At 45.0% G+C, this 21,667-nt stretch overlaps 1 protein-coding gene across 3 annotated transcripts; it reads left to right on the top strand.

Moving 5' to 3' along the window:
* Positions 1-111: 111 nt before the first annotated feature.
* Lias (lipoic acid synthetase) lies at positions 112-17,639 on the top strand. 3 transcript variants are annotated; one of them, XM_052198584.1, is made up of 11 exons: positions 112-238; positions 775-944; positions 2,675-2,768; positions 3,583-3,663; positions 5,902-6,058; positions 6,129-6,186; positions 8,484-8,612; positions 11,272-11,417; positions 13,261-13,331; positions 14,434-14,545; positions 17,392-17,639. In XM_052198584.1, exons 1-11 carry the CDS (start codon positions 194-196, stop codon positions 17,448-17,450), a joined length of 1,122 nt encoding a protein of 373 aa, XP_052054544.1. In that variant the 5' UTR covers positions 112-193; the 3' UTR covers positions 17,451-17,639. The 3 variants fall into 3 exon arrangements, with proteins under 3 accessions (XP_052054544.1, XP_052054546.1, XP_052054545.1); XM_052198585.1 differs by having other exon boundaries at positions 135-238; positions 890-944; XM_052198586.1 differs by lacking the exons at positions 2,675-2,768; positions 5,902-6,058; positions 6,129-6,186.
* The last annotated feature ends 4,028 nt before the right edge of the window (positions 17,640-21,667 follow it).

Genomic DNA, 21,667 nt, shown 5'->3' with positions numbered 1-21,667 from the left:
CATGCGTGTTGCGTCATAACCGAGCGACGGCTTCAAGGCAAAACTACGCGATCGTCGAGCTAGTCAAGTCGCGCAGGTTCGGCGGGAACGTATTGCGTCATAAGTAAAGCGACTTTTTTTTCCTTTAGACGTGTCCAGTTCCGGGAGCGCGGTTCCCTCGGACCCTTGACCCCCCTAAAACCTAAAAGAGGGGATGGCTCTACGCTGCTGGGATGCAGCTCGCAGCCTGGGGTCCTGGGTGAGCCACAGGAACGCCGTTGCTTATCCCAAGTTCTAATCTAGGGAAATTGTTCCAGATATCCTTTTTTAAAGCCCTGACAGCCGAGGCACATCAATTATTGCAAACTTGTTGACAACATATTTTTAGTACCTGTCTTAGGAATAGAAGACATGAAAACGTGGCATGTTAAGTCACTCTCTTAAGGTTTTCTAATCTGTATTTAGCAGTTAACTTTGATCTGATTCCTACTTTTTCCCATTCGGGCAGGGTGTGCATCCCGGTCCCTGTAACCTAAGCTGGTCTGAAACTAAATTCTTAGACCAAAGATTCCTCCGCACTCTGCCTCTTCTGAGTGCTGGATTGCATGTTTGAGTCACCATAGCTTGCGGTTCTTTCACCTTGAGTCTTTTTCAGATTCTGATCAACGTAGTTTGAGCTCTTAAATAGTTTTACATAATTTCTGTATCAGTTCTTTAGCTTTGGTATTAGAATGGGTTAAAACTAAATTATTCCAGAGTCTACTGAGTGAATGTTGTACTGAACCCTTTCTGTAGGTATTTGGAAGATATGCGTACTCCGTTAGAGCTTTAAGTTCGTTGTCAGATAAGAAAAAGGAATTTTTGCATAATGGACCAGACCTTCAAGATTTTGTATCTGGTGATCTTGCAGACAAGAGTACCTGGGATGAATATAAAGGAAACTTAAAGCGCCAGAAAGGAGAAAGGTAATTGAATATTAGAGACCATTTTGAGCCGGGCGGCGGTGGTGGTGGCGGCGGCGGCGGCGGCGCACACCTGTAATCCCAGCACTCTGGGAGGCAGAGGCAGGCAGATTTCTGAGTTCGAGGCCAGCCTGGTCTACAGAGTGAGTTCCAGGATAACCAGGGCTACACAGAGAAACCCTGTCTCGGAAAAAAAAAAAAATATCCAAAAACCAAAGAGAGAGAGAGACCATTTTGATTTTGTGCGTTGTTTTTTAATCAAGCCTTGTAGTAGATTGACAGTTTTTCTTCATCATTCCTAAAATGGCCTGACCATTTTATATTGCCATATCCCCATTTTATATCTAGCATCTGAGAAAGTATAGGTTTTCCTCTTGGTACTTATTGATTTTTCTTACTTGTTTGGGTTTTTGAGATGGTTTCTCTGGGTAGCCCAAACTGTCCTGGAATTCTCTCTGTAGACCAGGCTGGCCTCAAACTCAAATCCATTTTCTTTTTCCTCCTGAGTGCTGCAATTAAAGGTGTGCACCACCACCACTTGGCTTCCTTCATTGATTCATACCTTCACATAGTTCTAATTGTTAATGGGTATCGGTCATCTAGCTTCCTCTGTGCTTGTTTGGGATGAGGACTCACTGTTTGTTCCTGGCTAACCTGGAACTCACTATGTAAGGTCAGCCTGGCCTCAGACTCTGAGCTGAGGTCTGCCTGCCTCTGCCTCCCAGGTGCTGGGATTAAAGGTACACACCTCCACGCCCGGCTCTAACTTGTTCCTTTCCTGAGAAAGTATACATATAGCCTATGGTGGTTATTTTATCTTAATTGTGTTTTAATAATGTAAAGCTGCCTGGCGTGGGGAAAGCTCTGGATTCCAGATTCCTAGCAACAGTTAACAAATAGTAACCGAAGAGTGGTGGACAGTGTTGCTTTCAAAAATACTTATCAAACAGCTTCTAGATCAAAAGTGAACAGTAAGGGAAAACCAAGGCTATAGCTCCTTCCGAAGCTTAGACCTGCCCTTTTTGTAGTTGTTTTTCATTTCTTGGTTCCTTTTTTGTTTGTTTGTTTTGTTGTTGTTGTTGTTGTTTTTGTCCCCCCCCCCCCCCCCAGAGAGGGTTTCTCTTTATAGCCCTGGCTGTCCTGGAACTCAGAAGTCTGCCTGCCTCTACCTCCCAGAGTGCTGGGATTATAGGCGTGCGCCACCAGGCTCTTCTTTTAAATCAGAGTTTCATCTATATATTCCGGGTTAACCTTGAAATCACTATGTAGTTAGATTTGACCTTGAACTCCTGATCCTCCTACCTCCCTGGCTTAAATTGTAGCTACCCAGAAGTAAACCACTGAAATTAGCAAATTGTCTCTCTTTATCAATGACTAGAATCTAGAATGCAGGATAGATAGTATGCAGTAGTATGCATTTGGGTTCTTATTCCGAGTTAACTGTAGTAATTTGTAGTGTTCATAAGGAAGAATATGCTAAAAGCTTATCCTTCCTTTAATTAGAACAGTATAGCAAGCACGTTTGAAGGGAGGTGTAAGCCGAGTCCCCCTTAGACCCCGCTAGCAGTGTTGTCTGAAGCAGCTTAAGCCAACCTGCACTTGAGTCTTTATTCTTATTACTGTGATGAGCTGAGTCGGTTCAGATGGACAAGGCTATCCTGGGAACTGTGCTTCTGCGAAGGTCCATGTTTTCCGCAGGTTGGTAACGGTCTGTTCTCTCTGGCTTTCTCTAGGTTAAGACTACCTCCATGGTTAAAGACAACCATACCCATGGGTAAAAATTACAATAAACTCAAAAATACGCTGCGGAATTTAAATCTCCACACAGTAAGTGGCCAGTGTATTCCCTCTCCATTTTACCCAATGTCTGTGCTGTTTCTCCATATTTGTAAAGGGTTTTTGTTTGTTGGTTGGTTGTTTTTGTTTTGAGATACAGTCTCATTAGGTAGCATAGGCTGGTCTGGAACTCACTGTATAGGCCTGTTTGTTCTCAAACTCATGATTCCCCTGCCTTACCTTCCTGGGTGCTTGGATTATAAAATGGGTGGTACCAGAGGAGACCAAAAAGAAATGATTAGTGAGTATATAAGCATTTGCAAGGAAGGAAGACAAAGATGAAAAGTGAGGTGCTACCAACAGTCATAAAAGCATGCATACATGTTCAGGGGCTGGGAATGTACCCCAGCGTTGTCTTAGTGTGTGTAAAACCAAGTCTAACTTTCCTATGAGAAAAACAAACAGTGATTATATTTCTTCTGAATGCTTTGAACTCTTTGGAAACATAGGCAGTAGTTTAAATTACCAAGTGCTGGCACTAAAGGCGCCGCCCCTGCCACCTCTGCCGCGGCTGCCACCCAGCTAATAAAAAATAATCTAAAAAAAAAAAAAAGATGGCCAGGGGCCAGGCAGTGGTGGCGCATGCCTTTAGTCCCAGCACTTGGGAGGTAGAGGCAGGAGGATTTCTGAGTTCGAGCTCAGCCTGGTCTACAGAGTGAGTTCCAGTATAGCCAGGGCTACACAGAGAAACCCTGTCTCAAAAAATATAAAAACAAAACAACAAAAAAGAACACTTAAAATACCTAACACCTCATTGTTGGTAGGTAGGTCCTCTCTGCCTGATGCATTGTTCCTTTCTTCACAGGTGTGTGAGGAAGCCCGATGTCCCAACATTGGAGAGTGTTGGGGGGGTGGGGAATACGCCACAGCCACAGCCACGATCATGGTAAGGCAGCCTGCTCTCTATAGCTTAGCTGAGGCATGGGGCAGAGATGTCTATGCCTTCCTCCTAAAAACGTGTTCTGTGAACACCCAGTGAGACTCCTATCACGTCTGAGTTTATGAAAATGACGAGAGAACCTGGCGGTCTTGACACTTGTTGTGACTTTACCCTTTCTGAATTAATCTGTTATTGGTTCTTCTATGTATCTGTATCTGATCTCATCTAACTCTTTGGTGCCTTAGGGTATATGTTTGCATTAATGTTTGGAGATAGTTTTCATAATTATTTCTGTGTATTGTTTTGTCTGTCTCGTCCATTTAACAAGCAGTCCTGCCAGTGCAACTCCACTCAGATCTGCATGTTCATCTTTTGGTTGAGTGTATCCTCAGGCCCAGCCAGATGGCTCAGTGGGTAAGGTGACGGGCCGCCGAGCCTAGTTCCCTGAGTTCCCCACAGGACCCGCCAGTGGAAGGAGAAAACCCACTCCCACATGCTGTCCTCATATGTCCTGGTGTTCTCACACGTACATAAAAACCCACAATATAAATAAAATGTCATTTAAAAAAGAGTATATTTTCAGCTGGGCAGTGGTGGTGCACATCTTTAATCCCAGCACTCAGGAGGCAGAGGCTCTTGAGGTTGAGGTTAGCCTGGTCTGCAGAGTGAGTTTCAGGATAGTCAGGGCTACACAGAGAAACCCTGTCTCAAAAAAGAAAATTTTTTTCAAAACATTTCTTGCTCATTATTGAGTTGTGAGGAATCTTTATAAACTATGAGTAAGTTGTGAAGAAAAACAGTGCAGCAGACGACCTGACACCTCTGGTTAGGGACTAGAACTTTAGCCTCTCCACAAACTCAACGTTGGTATCCCATTATTTCATTTTATTTCTAGTTTGTTTGTTTGAGACAGGATTTCTTTACCTAGCCCTGGATGGCCTGGGACTTACACTGTAGACCAGGCTAGCCTCAAACAGAGATCGGCCTGTTTCTGCCTCCCGAGCGCTGGAATTAAAGGTGTGTGCCTCCACCACCCAGCTTAGTTATTCTTCATTTTGTGTATGTGTATGTGAGTGCAGGTGCATGGAGAGGTTTGCTCGACGTGGGCGCTGGGAGCTGAACTTGGGGCTTCTGAAAAAGCAATCCTCTTAAACACTAGGCCAGCCTGGCGTGGTGGCTCACACCTGTAATCCCAGCCCTTGGGAGGCAGAGGCAGGTGGATTTCTGAGTTCGAGGCCAGCCTGGTATACAGAGAGAGTTCCAGGACAGCCAGGACTACACAGAGAAACCCTGTCTCAAAAAAAAAAAAAAAACCCCCACTAGGCCATCTTCCATTTAAACTCTGAAACTGAGTTGCACCATGGTACCCAGGCTGACCTTGAACTCATGATCATCTTCCCTCAACTTGGGCGCTAGGATTACAGGCATCCTCCCCACACTTGGCTCTGAGTTGAAATTCTGCTGTAGATGATGATGATTGTGTCCATGTGGAGATGTGGATGGCGGTCAGAAGACAGCTTTGTGGCATCTCTTCTCCCCACCTTTACATGGGGTCTGGGACTCAAACCCAGGTCACCTGCTTGGCAAGTACTTCTCCCCACTGGCCGTCTCGCTGGCCCCTTAAATTATAAAATTATCTGTTCCATCCTGGTCCCATACCCCCTCCAGTTCCCTTAACACTTACTTAAGTGTATCCTTTCTTTTTCCACATAGATTTGGTTTGGTTTGGTTTGGTTTTTTGGATTTGGTTTTTTTGAGACAGGGTTTCTCTGTATAGTCCTGGCTGTCCTGGAACTCTCTCTGTAGACCAGGCTGGCCTCAAACTCAGAAATCCACCTGCCTCTGCCTCCCAAGTGCTGGGATTACAGGCGTGCGCCACCACCACTGGGCTAAATTTGTATTTCTTAACCAGTTATCATTTAATCATGAATGTTTTCGATTTTAATTTTTTTAAAAGATTTATTTGGGTTTTTTAAATGTATATGAGTACACTGTCTTCAAACACTAGAAGAGGGCATTGGATCCCATTACAGATGGTTGTGGGCCACCATGTGGTTGCTGGGAATTGAACTCAGGACCTCTGGAAGAACAGTCAGTGCTCTTAACCGCTGAGCCATCTCTCCAGCCCTTCGGATTTCCTATGCACAGAACCAGTCTGATTACACGCTTTGCCATTTATTTTTGGCCTTGTATTCTTGGGAGTCATCTGCCTACTTGATATAAATTGTGACATCTCTATTCTAGTTGATGGGGGACACATGCACAAGAGGTTGCAGATTTTGTTCCGTTAAGACCTCAAGAAACCCGCCTCCATTGGATGCCAATGAGCCTGACAATACAGCCAAAGCAATTGCAGAGTGGGGCCTGGATTATGTTGTCCTGACGTCGGTGGATCGAGATGGTTAGTAGTGTGTCACGGTCACTTTGGTTGAGTTGTGGCATGGCTTGAACATGGCTTCTTTTCTCTCTAGATGTAGCCGATGGGGGAGCTGAGCACATCGCCAAGACTGTGGCGTGCTTGAAGGAAAGGTATGGTTTACATCCGGAAATTTGAGGTCCTCTCTCTCTCTCTCTCTCTCTTTCTTCTTCTTCTTCTTCTTCTTCTTCTTCTTCTTCTTCTTCTTCTTCTTCTTCTTCTTCTTCTTCTTCTTCTTCTTCTTCTTCTTCTTCTTCTTCTTCTTCTCTCTTCTCTCCTCTCCCCTCCCCTCCCCTCCCCTCTTTTCTCCTCTCCTCTTTTCTTTTCTTTTCTTTCTTCCTTTTTGGAGACAGAGTTTAGTCTAGTGAGTTTCTGTCCTGAAACTCACTCTGTAGATCAGGCCAGCCTTGAACACACAGTGAAACACCCATCTCCATCTCCCAAATTCTGAGATTAGAGATGAGCCACAGATCCAGCCCAGCATTGAGTTCTTAATAAGCTACCACTTAAGAATAGTTAGCTGAGTCAGGTGGTGGTGGTGCACGCCTGTAGTCCCAGCACTCTGGGAGGCAGAGGGAGGCGGATTTCTGAGTTCGAGGCCAGCCTGGTCTACAGAGTGAGTTCCAGGTCAGCCAGGGCTACACAGAGAAACCCTGTCTCGAGAAAAAAAAAAAAAGAAGAAGAATAGTTAGCTGAGGATACAGCTTGGTGGTAGAAAACTTGCCTCACACGCTCAAGACCCTGGGTCTGATGCTTACCCCTCCCTCCACACACAAAACTAAGTATTTAAGAACAGGAACTGCTAAGCTAGGCAGTTGTGGCACACACCTTTAATCCCAGCACTCAGGAGGCAGAGGCAGGTAGATCTCTAAACCCAAGGCCAGCCAGGTCTATAGAGTTCCAAGATAGCCAGGGCTATGCAGAGAAACTCTGAAGACACACACACACACACAAAAAAAAAAAAAAAAAAAAAGACAAACCATGTCCTGCTTGTGCAGAAGACCTGAATTCAGTTCCCAGCTCGTGTGGTGGCTGACAACCTTCCTAATTCCACAGGGATCCAGCACCCACTTCTGGCCTTCATGGACACTGGGCATATACACGTGCATGCAGGCAAAACACACAGAAAAAGGAAATAATAGACGTCTAGAAGAACAAAAAGCCTAAAGTAAAATGAGATGAACACCATCATTGTAAATTATTGTCTTGACACAGTTTTAATTTCTATCTGTTCTGCCAATCTTACTCATAGTGTACATTTAAAAAAATATTTTAATCCCATTCATTTCAAAAACATTAAAAAGGAGCAAAGTTATAAAGATTGGTGGTACATGCCTTTAATCCCAGAGTTCAAGAGCAGAGACAGGAAGATCTTTGACTTTAGGGCCAGCCTGGTCTGCATAGCAAACTCCAGGCCAGCCAGGGCTGCATAAAATCAAATGGAGCTAAATCATTTCTGTAACTTGGTGCTGGTGTAAGGTCTAGTGTGCTAACACATGTTTTTCCACTGATATTCTGTTGTTTTTTTTTTTTTTTAATTTATTACAGTTCAAAAAATATATTTTGTATTTTTCAGCTCACAAAATTTCTTTCCCAAGCCACTGACCATCTCAGGTGCGATTTTTAAAAAGTCCATTTCAGAGTCACACACTGTGATCTTTCAGCATCTTATATTCACAAGGGGACCAGTGTGGTCTCTCCTGTCTGTTCTCAGGGAGCAGCTGTGTTGTGCCTTTGGGTTTGCAAACAGCTCTGTGACCTAGTTCACATTACAGTGCCCCACTATATCAGCACAGCTCTGTGACCTAGTTCACATTACAGTGCCCCACTAGATCAGCACAGCCACCATAGAAACCAGTGATTAATGTTTGGTTGGTAATTCATTAAAAAAACAACAACTCGTGATTCAGCAAACCCAGAAACAGCTTTTAAAGCTCAGAGCATGGTGAGATTTTTGCCTAGGGGAGGTGAAGAGGAGGACCATGTCTGATGAATTACAGAAAAAAAACAAAGTTGAAGAAGGTGGCATTTGCAACCACAGTAGAAACATCCCAATTTGTTTTCCAAACAGTAAAATAATAATGATAGTAGTCATGTTTGATATTTTGGTTCCTTTAAACGATTTTTGTTTTTTTAATCACCTACTCCAATTAGCTTAAAAGTCAGATCCTGCTGTTGGGTCTGCGGGAGGCGTCCTGGGCCTGAGGTGGGTACAGTTCCCTCTTCTGAGGGTTTTCATGGAGTTGCTCACTTAGGACCATTCTGTGTCCGCACCTTCCTTACCAGCTCCAAGGGCTGCGGAAGTGCTGCAGTGTGCCTCTGCTGCAGGAACTGCCTCTGGTGACCGTCTGTGGGGGCAACAGACCTGCCAGCTCTTGTCCTCAGGTCAACGTTTACCTTTTCCTCCTAGGAATCCAAAAATCCTTGTGGAATGCCTTACCCCGGACTTCCGAGGAGATCTGAGAGCGGTAGAAAAGGTGGCTCTGTCTGGATTAGATGTGTATGCACACAATGTAGAGACTGTTCCAGAATTACAGAGGTGATTACATCGGGTCAGCGGGTCACAGCATGCTGTGATCTCCCACTTCACGGTCAGTGGGTCACAGCTGTGATCTCCCACTTCACAGCAGCTTCTTCCTTTCCCTCCCCTTCCCCCTTGCTCCTTTCTGTCTGTTCTTCACGGATTAATAGAGAATCAGGAAAGGCCAAGGGCCAGAGCGACGGCCTGGTGAAGAGACACACATGCCTTTGCAGGGCTCCTGCATCTCTGAAGGCAGCATCACTGCACATGCATTGAGTTGTGGTTTTCCCCCAAAGAATGCTTATGAAATGGAAAATGATATAGCAGAATATCATTTTAGCAGAATAGCTGTTTTAAATCTTCTTAAAAGTAAACGGGATGACTGTCGATGACACTGCCCTATAATTCCAGAGCTTAGAAGGCTGAGGCAGGAGATTGAAAGTTTGGGAACCAGCCTGGGCTATACCTTTTCTTTAAAAATAAATAAATAAATAAATAAATAAATAAATAAATAAATAAATAAAGCCCAGAGTAATAATGTACACCTTTAATCCCAGCACACATGGTCTCTGTGAGTTGAAGGCCAGCCTATCCTACAATTCAAGTCCAAGTCTAGCCAGTGAGACCCTGTCTTGAAACAAAACCCAAAACAAACATGCCCCCCAACATACACACTCACACACAAGAAAGTACAGTATGCTTTATTCTTCCTATTTAATAGTTAGGAATTATGAAGGAATATACTATATAACGAGTATGTTCTGATCAGAAAAATTAGAAATATTTTAGTTGCAGACAAGATTAATATTTTCCTTTAACTTTATCAGGTATTTGGCTGTGACTTAATGAGCTACTCTTCATTGTCCTGTGTCTCTGATCTACAAGTCGCAGTGACTGGTACCAAGAACATTGCTCCTGGACTGTAGACATTCCAGAGCACAGCTTTAATCCAGTGGAAAAATGTTTTGTAAAAAGTAATTCTGGGCTGGCTAGATGACTTAGCAGGTGAGGCGCGTGGGTGAGCCACGGGTCATGGGTTCAATCCCTGCAGCCCACGTGGTGGAAGAGAGAACTAGTTCCAGGGCTGTCCCTGGTGTCCACGGATGCCATCATGAGGGTTTACACACATGCACGTGCACACATACACACACAGGGTGAATAAACAATAAAACATGTCTCAAGTGTTATCTACCCATGTACAGGTAAGTTCACAGCCAACGTGGCTGGCATGACTGTCGCACAGTGTCGGTTTTCTATGCTGTCAGTTTTATGACTTTTCTAAATTGCTGGTTTTTACCTTGCATTTGTGTGCGTGATTATGCACAAGGACACAGACATCTGTGGACAAGTCAGAGATAGCCTATTGGTTGTCGTTTTTTTCTTTTATATGGGTGTTTTGCCTGTGTGCTGTGTAATGCAGAGCCTCTGGAAGCCAGAGGCCAAAAGACAATGATGTCAGTCCCCTGGGACTAGCCGTTAGCCCCTGTGGTACTGGAAATTGAACCTGAATCCTCTGAATAGCAGCCAGTGTTCTGAACCACTGACCCATCCCTTCAAACCCCTGCCTTTTATTTAAATTAAAACGAAATATAAATACAGAAGACAAGGCTGCAATAGAATTCAGCCAAGTGCCAAGCTTCCTGTTAGTTAGTTAGTTAGTTACCTTAGTTACTTCCAGCCCTTGCCTGTCTTCTCATTGATGCCACAGTGGTCTGGCCATTGTTGAAGGGTAGCACCCAGCCTGTACCAACCCTGTGGTGATATCGCCAGCAGTGGGTGCCAGTGTCCCTGGTTTCTCTTCAAAAACATCTTTCCGGTGAAAGTTCCAGAATGCGTTTTCTCCGAGCCTGCAGTGTTATTACTTGCCAGCAGAGGGCAGTCCAGCCTGCCAGAAAGAAATGCTCATAAAAGTTCCAACCTCCAAAGTGAATGGTCTCTCCTTGGAGGTTTGTTTTGTCTTCTGCCTGGTTTCTTCTCTTCCCTCCCCTCCCCCCTCTTCCCTACCTTCCCTACCCTCCCAAACAGGTTTCTCTGTATAGCCCTGACTGTCCTGGAACTCACTTTGTAGACCAGGCTAGCCTCGAACTCAGAAATCTGCCTGCCTCTGCCTCCCAAATGCTGGGACTAAAGGTGTGCTTCACCACCGCCCGGCCTCTGCCTGGTTTTTTTTTCTTGCTAGAAGTCATTATAATTTTGCATTTCAGAATTCTAATTTTTCAGTGTATAAACTGAGTGATTTCTAGTCTAAATCTTCTAGATTTTCTCTGTCTCAAGACTTGGGAGGCCCAAAGAGCTGACAGACCTAGGAAGCCCAGTGAAGACTGGTTTTCTTTTCAATGTTAATACACTTTGTGCACAGGTGTGCCATTGACACACATGCTCAGCGAACCGTACATTCTAGAGCAGTGGCCCTCACCCTTTCTAACCCCGAGACCCTTTATGCCCAGACCCTCGTCTTGTGGGGACCATGAACTGTAACATCCTCTTTGCTGCTGTTTCACAAGTGTAATTTTGTTACTGATGTGAATATTAATGTGAACCCTGGTGTTGATGGCCTTGGGCCGCCCTGTGGAAGGCTGAGCCACACTCTTCTAGAATGTGCTTTCTGGTCTTGCAGCTTGCTTGTATAACTGTTGGATGAACTGGTTTTGTCACTGAGAGCCACCCTGTTTTCCAGGAAAGTTCGTGATCCCCGGGCCAATTTTGACCAGTCGCTTCGAGTACTGAAGCATGCCAAGGAGGTCCAGCCCGACGTTGTTTCCAAGACCTCCATAATGCTGGGCCTCGGAGAGACAGACGAGCAGGTCTATGCCACCATGAAAGGTAAGGAGGCCGGGACAAACCCACTCCACTTCCCCGCAGGGTAGCAGGGACTCCGTACTAAAGAGCCATTAGCTTAGGCCCCCTCCACAGTCGGCAGTTCCGAGACCCTGAGAACTGAGCACCGGAGCTGCAGGTGTAGGCCAGCGGGAGCACCCCTGCCTCCGTGCCCAGAGCCAGCGGGAGCACCCCTGCCTCCGTGCCCAGAGCCAGTGGGAGCACCCCTGCCTCCGTGCCCAGAGCCAGTGGGAGCACCCCTGCCTCTGTGCCCAGAGCTAGTGGGAGCACCCCTGCCTCCTTGCCCAGAACCAGAAAGGACATGTAAGGGAAGGAAGCCTTCTTAGGCCATGGAAGGGTGTGCTTTTAGCCCTCGTCATCTCCTGCTCAGTGAAAACAGCAGAAACCGCTCTTTCTGCTGCTGGACGGTGTGAGAGGCAGTTCGGTGCCAGGCATTGTGGGTAAGGAAGGTTCTGAAGCCATGGCTGTAGCTCAGAGGTAGATGCTGGCCTACCAAGTGCAACTGACAGAGAGGACTCTGCTACGCCAGAGGTCAAGCCACACTTGGGGAACACATCCTGCCCACCAAGGAAACCCTAAGGCAGCATATGTGGCTCAGGTGAATGACTTGACTTCAGAATAGCAGTTCCTTTGCCTTCCTTTTTTTCATTCAGATAGAATTGGAGTTATTAAGAAAAGACTTTGGGGTCGGGCAGTCGTGGCACACGAGGCAGGTGGATTTCTGAGTTTGAGACCAGCCTGGTCTACAGAGTGAGAGTTCCAGGACAGGACAGCCAGGAATACACAGAGAAACCCTGTCTCAAAAAACCAAAAAGAAAAAGAAAAAAAGAAAAGACTTTAGGGTTGAAGAGATGGCTCAGCCGTTAAAGGCTAGGTTCACAACCAAGAAGGTAAGAGTTCGGGCTGGTGAGATGGCTCAGAGGTTAAAAGCACTGACTGCTCTCCAGAAGGTTCTGAGTTCAAGTCCCGTCAACCACATGGTGGCTCATAACCATCTATAATGAGATCTGACGCCCTCTTCTGGTGTGTTTGAAGACAGCTACAGTGTACTTACATATAGTAATAAATCTTAAAAAAAAAAAAGAAGGTAAGAGTTCAATTCTTAGCAACCATGGCTGCCTTTCCAGCCATCAAGAAAAAAGAAAAAGAAAAGATTTTAATGTAGGCTTAAGCATGGGGATTAATAGAGACTCGGTAAAGAAAAGATAACACAGCGCCAGGCTTGGGCATGGCTTCTCAAGAGTCACCTCATCTCTCCTTTTATGCCTAAGAGACTTCCTGCTCCAAATCCTCTCCTGCTAGTTTAGCTTTTATTTGATAGCATTAACTGCACTTGCCTTTCCCCTGTACCTCTGGCTCTTCTGGAACTCACTGTGTAGACAAGGCTGAGCTTGAGCTCAGAGATCTGCTGCCTCTGCCTCCCGAGCGCTGGGACTGCAGGCGTGCGCCACCAGGCCCGGCCGGCTTATGTTTTCCCTCTGTCTCCCACTTTTACACTACTGTGGTAATCGTTGCTGTGGACTCCATGGCTCAGTGTTTTTGAGTGAACGGGCTCTCCCGTCTTGTATTGCCTATGACAGTTGCAGCCCACAGCGTGCGGGTCCTCCTCACAGACCCGTGCGTAGAGCTGTGATTGTATTACCTATGACAGTTGTAGCCCACCGCGTGCGGGTCCTCCTCACAGACCCGTGCGTAGAGCTGTGATTGTATTACCTATGACAGTTGTAGCCCACCGCGTGCGGGTCCTCCTCACAGACCCGTGCGTAGAGCTGTGATGGTGACTTGACTCAACGCCTGCTAAGTGGGATTTTCGCTTTCCCCCCTGCAGCTCTCCGTGCAGCCGGTGTGGACTGTTTAACTCTAGGGCAGTATATGCAGCCAACAAAGCGCCACCTTAAGGTACAAACGTCTTGAGTTGCCAAATATTTCCTCAGTAATTTGAAGTAAATCTTCATTGTCTGCAGGTAGAATTAGAAACCATTAGCTTTGTGGGATCACAAAGATTCCGTGTGAACAGAGCAGCAGTGCTGGTACTCACTGTTACACAACTGTTCCAGAGTCCAGAGTTGGGAGATAGCATTCCTGGCACTGGTGGCCTGTGACTTGGATACAGCTGCCTGAGACACAAAGCTGACTTAAGAAAAGGCAGGCAGCTTCTGTCTCTAGATGGAGTGTTTATTTCCTGGAACACGTTGTGTCAGGTAGTATCGTGTGCTATAGCGAGCCCTTAGAGCCTTGCATGTGTGAGGCCCAAGTTCAGCCAAACAAACAAAAGTAAAACATGCCAGGGTTAGTACTAAATATAACGTGCAAGATGAATTCATTGGTCTTGCCCTCAGGCGTCTTATATGAGGTCTTGAGAGACATCAAAGTGCTGGCAGACTGACGCCAAGTCCTAGAACACACTTTTTTTTCTTTTGATAGCACTTTATTTACCCAGTTTTCCACTTTTTTTTCTTAAGTCAGGCATAGTAGAGTGTGCTTATAATCCCAGCACAGGGACGCGGAATCAGGTAGATTCCTAGGGCTCCGTGGCCGGCCAGCATGATCTGCTTAAGAGTCCCAGGCCACTGAGGGACCCTGTAGCAAAAGGAGGTGAAAAACGCCTGAGGAACAACTTCCAAGGTTGTCTCTGGCCTCTACATGTGTACACGAGCACCCACAAAAGCGTGCATGCACATACATGCATATGTACACACACATACAGAATCGTATAGGCATGACCAATTCTGGCTTCTATAGATGAAGAAATATAATCACAAATATAAGTGATCTCTATATTCTTGTTTTCTTTACCCTTTGGAACAGCTAATGTAGTACAAAGTCTTCCTCTCTAAATCCTCTGTGGTTATGCTCTGATAAAGTCCAACAAATAATTCAACAAAGGAGGGGGGTCCTGGATAAATGATGAGCCATTCCGAATACATGGGTATAAACTTTATATAGAATCAGAATCACTAAGAATTCTGGAGTCTGGTCTAGAGTGATTTTTTGCATCAAGGTTGAAGAATATGTTACTCCTGAGAAGTTCAAATACTGGGAAAAAGTAGGAACTGAGCTTGGATTTCACTACACCGCAAGTGGCCCTTTGGTGCGATCTTCATATAAAGCAGGTAAGTTTGACTGCCGGGGATGGCTCCGTTTAGTCCATTAATTCCCCACAATTGTGTTCTACCCCAAAGCACCAGAGATTACAGTGGTTGTGGTTGTCTCTTACCAGGGGAATAAAACGCGGTCTCCTTTTCCTAGAATGCCTCTCAAGGCTTGGCTCCACAGGGTCATATTGAAAAGCTTCTCCTTAGCTTCGTTTGTTTCTCGTACATGTCCTCACTGCCCTTGATACCTCAGCCGTCTGACGAGAGCACAGACCGTCTGCATGGTCGGGTATTCCATGCGTGACTTTCCCTAGTGGACCTCCCAGACAGCAGAGCATACAGCTTTCTTGTGATACAGTTTTCTAGTTGACGATGGTGCCCGCTGCATCTCCATGCTGCTAGTGCCAGCTCCGTGTAAGCACCGACAGCCCAGGGCATCGCTTCTGCAGTCAGTCTCTTTGTTAATCCCTGACATAAACGGGAAAGCTAAAATCATGTTATCCCTAAACAACTTTTTAGTGGCTTTACTAACTTAATATATTTTTTTCACTTTTGGTATGTAGCTCTTTGGTCAGCTGACTGAGCTAATTATGAAAGTAAAGACACTTTCCAAGGGATTAAAACCTCATGTAGAGCTAGGAATGTAGTTGAGTGGCAGAGCTCATGCCAAGCAGGCTTCAGGCCCCGGGCTCTGTTCTCAGCAGCACAAGAAGAGAGCAGGAAAAAAGTGAGGTGAGTCAGGCTACAGCGCCCGCGTTCAGGAGCAGGAAGAGGGCGCTGTTCCCTGTTAGGGGCAGCAGTTGGGACTGGGAACTAGGTGCTTGGGGATACATACAATATATGCTATTATTATTTATGGCCATTTAAGGGATTTCTGTGTACATTGAGATTTGAATCACAGATATAAGTTAGAATTCTGTGTAGAAAAAAATATAAACCTTTGCTGTCGGTGATACTCAGTACGCCTGTCAGGGAATCTAGGTGAGCAGGGCTGGGGCTGTGTCCCTGTATCCCTAGCAGCTGGAGGAGGTCACCCTCAGCTATGGCGAGGTGGAGGCCAGCCTGGGCTCCATGAGACTCTTGTTTTAAATTACAAAACAAAACAGGAAAAGAAAATAAATTTGAATTATTCTCATGAACAGTTTATCCTAGTTATAAAAGCCAAGAATTTGAATGCTATGCTATTTCTTAGATAGTAATAAAAGAAAACATGAAGTTGGGGTGTATGAGGAGTTAGGGGGCAGAGTAGAGGGGAATATGATCAAAACATGTTTTCATGTTTGAGATTCTTAAAATTAATAAAAATTCCAGAAGTTTGGTTCAGCACTGACTAACAGGCTGTGAATTAGAAGTGAAAGTTAAACAGGATGGTGGGCAGGTCGGAATAAATACATATACAATACATGCAATACACACACACATACACATAAATACATAACAATACATACATATATAATACACACATACATGTAATACCGTACATTTATATAATACATAAATATGCATATAATACAATACACACAATACAAACTACATACATATAATACATATACACACAATACATACATATAATGCATACACATACACACGTACAGATATACACACGCATACATACATATACACATACATACATACAAACACTAGAACCAGTATTAGCTTCTAGAAGTGGGTACCTAGAGTAATATTTATTTTGTTTTTTACTTGTCTTTTTTGTGGTGGGTGGTTTTTAATTTCTTTTATTTGTTTAGAGGCACAGTCTCACTGTATAGTCTTTCTTTGCTGACCTGAAACTTATCATGTAGGTCATACTGGCCTCAAACTCACAGAGCTCTGCCTGCCTGTGCCTGCCTCCAAGGTCTGGGATTAAACAGCAGGATAAAGCAGTATTTAAAAGTAAATTTCCAACATTTGCAAGGAAGTTGATTATGATCTTTTAGTGTTTTTAAAGTCACTACTAAGAGACAGAATGCTGGAGTGTAGAGCATTGGGGCTCAGACGGTGGGCTCCAGCCTGGTGACCTTTGCTTTGTGTAGAGGCTCAGGATCCTTGGTGATTGTATCTGGTGATGGTTGAGTTTGGATTGTACTTGTAAGATGACAGAGGAGCTGAGCTGACCCGACTCCTCATAAAATAAGTCTCTGGGAATAAAGCCTGCAGCGGGAAGCGCTGCCCTCTGAAGCTGGCTGCACTGGCTGTAGCTCAGGGCTGGAAGGGAGCACGCCCTTCCCTCAGTCCTCAGCAGAGCGTGCGCCCTTCCCTCAGTCCTTAGCACTAGCTCACTTGGCTCTCACAGGCTACAAAAGCCCAGGAGGAAGGAGAGCTCTGGCTCCCGGGAGGGAGTGGGGGAATAAGAGATTCCATCAGAGGAGTGCTCAGTTGCAGGAGGTCGGCTTTATAAGCTTCAGATCCCAGCTAATGGTGGGAACTGCTCTCTGAACTGACTTTGTCAGCAATGGGGCACAGTAGGCCTTCACAGAGGGACGAGCATGCAGAAGCAGACCCACAGGCTCAGTGGACCGCCTCGCAGAACACTTGGGTATTGGGAGGACTAATAGTTGAGAGCACAGAGATGAAACAATGCCTTTTGGTTTCTGAGAAGGCCTATGCTGTTACAGAGAGACAAAAGGGGAAGGGAGATGTGGTAATACATTACAATCTCAAAAAATAAAAAATTAAACATCAGGGAAATGCCAAAGATAAGGAATGCTTAGATGATAAACATACTGCCTTTGAAATCTGAAGGGAGGGAAGTGGCGGTAAATAAGTAAATAGAGTGTTCTCTGTGAGGGGTGGGATTCCGAAACAGCAGCTCGGTGCTGCTTACTTTAGGATGATATTAATTTATTTTTATTTTTCCTAAATAGGTGAATTTTTCCTGAAAAATCTAGTGGCTAAGAGAAAAACAAAAGCTTCTAAAATTTAGCCAAGATCTTCAAGATCACAGGAATGATAAGATTTGCTTCCAGTTGGTGTGAGGGAGTGCCATCCTGTCAGGATTCCTGTGCATGCAAACCAGCACCATTCTGAAACGTCTGCCGTCTGAGCCGGGCATAATGGCAGACACCTGTAATTCCACCCAGGCCGTCCTGACTTCCTGATCTCAAAAAAAAAAAAAAAAAAAAAAAAAGAAAGAAAGAAAGAAAGAAAGAAAGAAAGAAAGAAAGAAAGAAAGAAAGAAAGAAAGAAAGAAAGAAAGAAAGAAAGAAAGAAAGAAGGAAAAGAAAAGAAAAAAGATGGAAAAGAGAAAAGAAGGAATTAAAAAGCCCATAAGGTACACGGTTGGCGATAATTCACCTGACCCCTTGCAGACCTTCCTTGTCCTCGTCCTTGTCAGTGGCGATGTGATCATAGAACATCTTTGAGGTTTGCTGTTGCCATTGTAATCTAAAAGTGGACTAGCATTTACAAATCTTATAAATCAGTGGCCCACATGACATTTCTTAAAGAGATTTATTTTTTGTATTTGTGTGTATGTGTGTGTGTGTGTGTGTGAGTAGTAGTAGTAGTAGTAGTAGACGAGCCTGTGGGGGCCAGGGGTGTGTGTGTGTGTGTGTGTGTGTGTGTAGAGTATACATGCCTATGGAAACTAGAGGAAATATCTTCTATAACTGGAGTTAGAGGACCATGTGCATCTACACACATATGGATTCAGTGACACATGATAAATAATGTTTTAAATAACCTACATAGAGGGGCGGCAGAGATGCCTCAACGGTTAAGAGCACTGAGTGCTCTTCCAGAAATTCTGAGTTCAGTTCCCAGCAACCACATAGTGGCTCACAACCATCGGTGATGGGATCTGACACCCTTTTCTGGTGTTTATGAAGACAGCTACAGTGTACTCATATACATTAAATAAATCTTAAAATATATTTTAACAACCTGCATAGATAAGTCAGCACCCCAGTGTGGAGCTAGGAAGGGCTCACCAGCTCCCATACTGTCAGTAGCTGAGGAGGGAAGCCAGTTTTCTTAAGGGTGTGGCCTCTGTGTTGACCCATGCTCTAGAGCAGTGGTTCCCAACCATCCTAACGCTGAGACCCTTTCATACAGCTCCTCATGTTGTGGTGACCCCCAACCATAATATTATTTTTGTTGCTATTTCATAACTGTATTTTTGCTACAGTTCATGGGTCATAATGTAAATATGTGATATACTGGATATCTGATATGTGACCCCAAGGAGTTACGACCCATAGGTAGAGAAGCAGTGCCCAGTGACTGATTCAGCACCCATGAGAATAAGCCAAAATGCTAGGCTGCTCACCACTCTCTGGAGTCTAGGAACGGAGGATATTGGAGAGCTGTTGAGCTAGACCTCTAGCTGATTTCTCCAGTCAGTGCCCCTCACCCTGCCTTTCGGGTAGGGCCTCTGTGGTCCTGGTGGGCACTTCCTCCTGCAGGGATGTCAGCCAGCGTTCCAGTCATTACATACCCATGCACTCTGCTGCCCACAGATGTCTCAACACTTCCAGGCCACCACTGGCTCCTTCCTACTCTGTTTTATTGACTTGCACAGCCCTTCTGGTACCTCTTGCTATCCTTAATTGTAATGGGTTCCTTACAAAGGGAAGGACATGCAAGTGTGCACAGGATAAGACATGATGGTCCACACCTTGAACCTTGGCAGTTGGGTGGGAGTTTGCTGTGAGATGAAGGCCAGCCTGGGTCAAAGCCCTTCATTATCTGTCTTTCCAAACTGGATGTGGACTTTTTGTTGTTTGTTGAGACAGGATCTCATGCAGCCCAGGCTAGCCTCAGACTGGCTGGCTGTGTAGTAGAAGATGACTCCTGATGTCCTGTCCTGTCCCTGAGTGCTGTGATTTCAGGCCTGCAACACTAGCTGGCCAGGAGTACACTCTTACAACCCAGCCCTTGGGAGGCAATGGAGAAGAATATAGTGTTGGAGGCCAGTCTAGATGGTGCAGCAAAGCCACCCAACACTTCCTTACCTGCCCCAAGCAATCATCTGTTCCCCACGTTCCTCTTCAACTCCACACCAAAAACTAGCCTTTATCTTCCTGTCCATTGTGTGTGTTCTGAAACAGGGTCTCACTGTGTAGCAAAGGTCTGCAGTCTAGGCTGTCCTGGAACGCATGGCACCTGCCTTTTCTCCCACTCCACCCAAGGGCTCACTTTACAGGGAGGGAGCCACTCCACTCGGCCTCCTGCCTATTCCTGTTGTTGCTTCATTTTAAAATAAGATCCACTTTTTAAAATTGTGTGTGTGTGTGTGTGTGTGTGTGTGTGTGTGTGTGTGTGTGTACCCATGTTGGCCAGAGGCACTGAATGCAACCAAGCTGCATCCCTGGCTCCATAACCTTTAGTTATTTATTTAAAAATCTCACATGGAATTGTTCATCCACGTTACATGCTTTATAATACAGCCACATAAAATTTCCTCTGTAAGACACAGAATAAACAAGGACAGGATTCTAAGTCAAAAGATAAATTTGAACTTTATCATTTTAGAAAGAACTTTCTCAGGTCATGACTGTCCGTATCACTCTGCCTCTGTGCCAGTAGTCCCTTAATAACAATTAGAGTGTTCTCAGCAGCAAGGAAAAAAAAATCTCTTCCAACAGGTTCTATTTATCATGGGCATTTACACCACCAAACAGGAAGTGGGTGTCAGAGATGATTATTGGTTCACAGAAGCCATAGAAACCATCAGTCTTCAGGTCCTCTTCTCGAGTTGAGGTGAGCCTTGTGCTTTGGATCCTCTCATCTTGGACACCTGAGACTGACACCACTAGGACCAGCTCTTAACCACTGGGGCTCTCTCTGGCCCCAGTTGTTTGTTTGTTTGTTGTTGTTTTCTTTTCTTTTCTTTCTTTCTTTCTTTTTCTTTTCTTTTTTTTTTTTTTTTTTTTTGGTTTTTTTGAGACAGGGTTTCTCTGTGTAGCCCTGGCTGTCCTGAAACTCACTCTGTAGACCAGGCTGGCCTCAACTCAGAAATCCACCTACCTCTGCCTCCCAGAGAGCTGGGATTACAGGCGTGTGCCACCACCATCTGGCTGGAACTCACTTTATAGACTGGGATTAAAGGTGTGTGGCACTATTACCCAGGGTAGGAGTGCCTAATCTTAACTGCTTTAGCAAGACATCTTTGTGTTTATAATCCTATTGACAAGCATATACAGTGCAACTTCTAATCTCAGGAGTCTTATAAATAAGGGTTAATCCTTAAACCAACATGAGCTGATGTCTGCAAAGCTTATCTGAGGGTCCAAATAGCCCATAGTTTTTGTAGGCCAGGAGACAAAATTGAGGCTATTGTGTAGGGAATTCTATAAGCATTTACAATGTAACTACAGGGGCTAGAGAGGTGACTCATGGTTAAGACCACTTCTTTCCGCTCCTGGCTCCCATCCCATGGCTTACAGCTACTCAGAACTCCAGGTCCAGGGGCGCTTCAATTTCTATTTTTTACTTAATGACACAAGTTCTAAAGGATGAGACATGTATTTGTTTAAAAAAGTTTGTATATCTTCAGTGCACACAGCACAAAATGGAAATAGGACATCATCAACCCAAGGGAAAACAACCACAGCAAGTAATTCATCAAGAAACAGAAAATAGAGGGAGGGCTATAGCTATATCTCAGCCATTAAACCACTTTCTGGTCTTGCAGAGGACCTGGGGGTTCAGTTCTCAGCACCCACACGATGGTTTATGGCCATCAATAACTCCAATTCCAACGAGTCTGATGTCACAGATAGGGAAACACTCATATACATAAAAATAAGTAAACATACAAAATGTTTCATGCAGGTGGAAAAGCACGCAGAAAGTCGTTAGATGCCCAGTGGTTAGAGCCAGGTAGCTCACGGGTGAGGGTGCCCCCCACTAAGCCTGCCATGGCAGAACAGATACCCCAGAGTTCCTTCTGACCTAAATGCACACAGAAGAAAAAGTCAGATAGATGTAATAATTGTTTTGGAAATTGCTGAGATGGCGGAGTGGATGACGGTAGTCTCTGCAAAGCTGACCACTCAAGCTTAAAGTCCAGGACCCACATGGGAGGAGAAAGCTGAGACTCTTAGGTGGTGATGGCCTCTGACCTCTGCACATGTACACGCCCCACACACACCCCAAATAAATATATGGACATAAAGAAGATATATGTAAATTGGAGAA

The sequence above is a fragment of the Apodemus sylvaticus genome, chromosome 11 (assembly GCF_947179515.1).
Source record: "Apodemus sylvaticus chromosome 11, mApoSyl1.1, whole genome shotgun sequence".
In the NCBI taxonomy this organism is placed as follows: domain Eukaryota; kingdom Metazoa; phylum Chordata; class Mammalia; order Rodentia; family Muridae; genus Apodemus; species Apodemus sylvaticus.
Note: the sequence above shows the minus strand (reverse complement) of the source record. Positions and strands in the feature narration are given on the sequence as shown.

What these genes read in the sequence shown, in the direction of transcription:
- Lias (XM_052198584.1), top strand. Translation starts at nt 194, where the DNA reads ATGGCTCTACGCTGCTGGGATGCAGCTCGCAGCCTGGGGTCCTGG. An exon ending in CTCGCAGCCTGGGGTCCTGG is followed by an intron (nt 239 to 774) that starts GTGAGCCACAGG and finishes CCCTTTCTGTAG; the next exon opens with GTATTTGGAAGATATGCGTA. An exon ending in GTGGCGTGCTTGAAGGAAAG is followed by an intron (nt 6,187 to 8,483) that starts GTATGGTTTACA and finishes TTTTCCTCCTAG; the next exon opens with GAATCCAAAAATCCTTGTGG.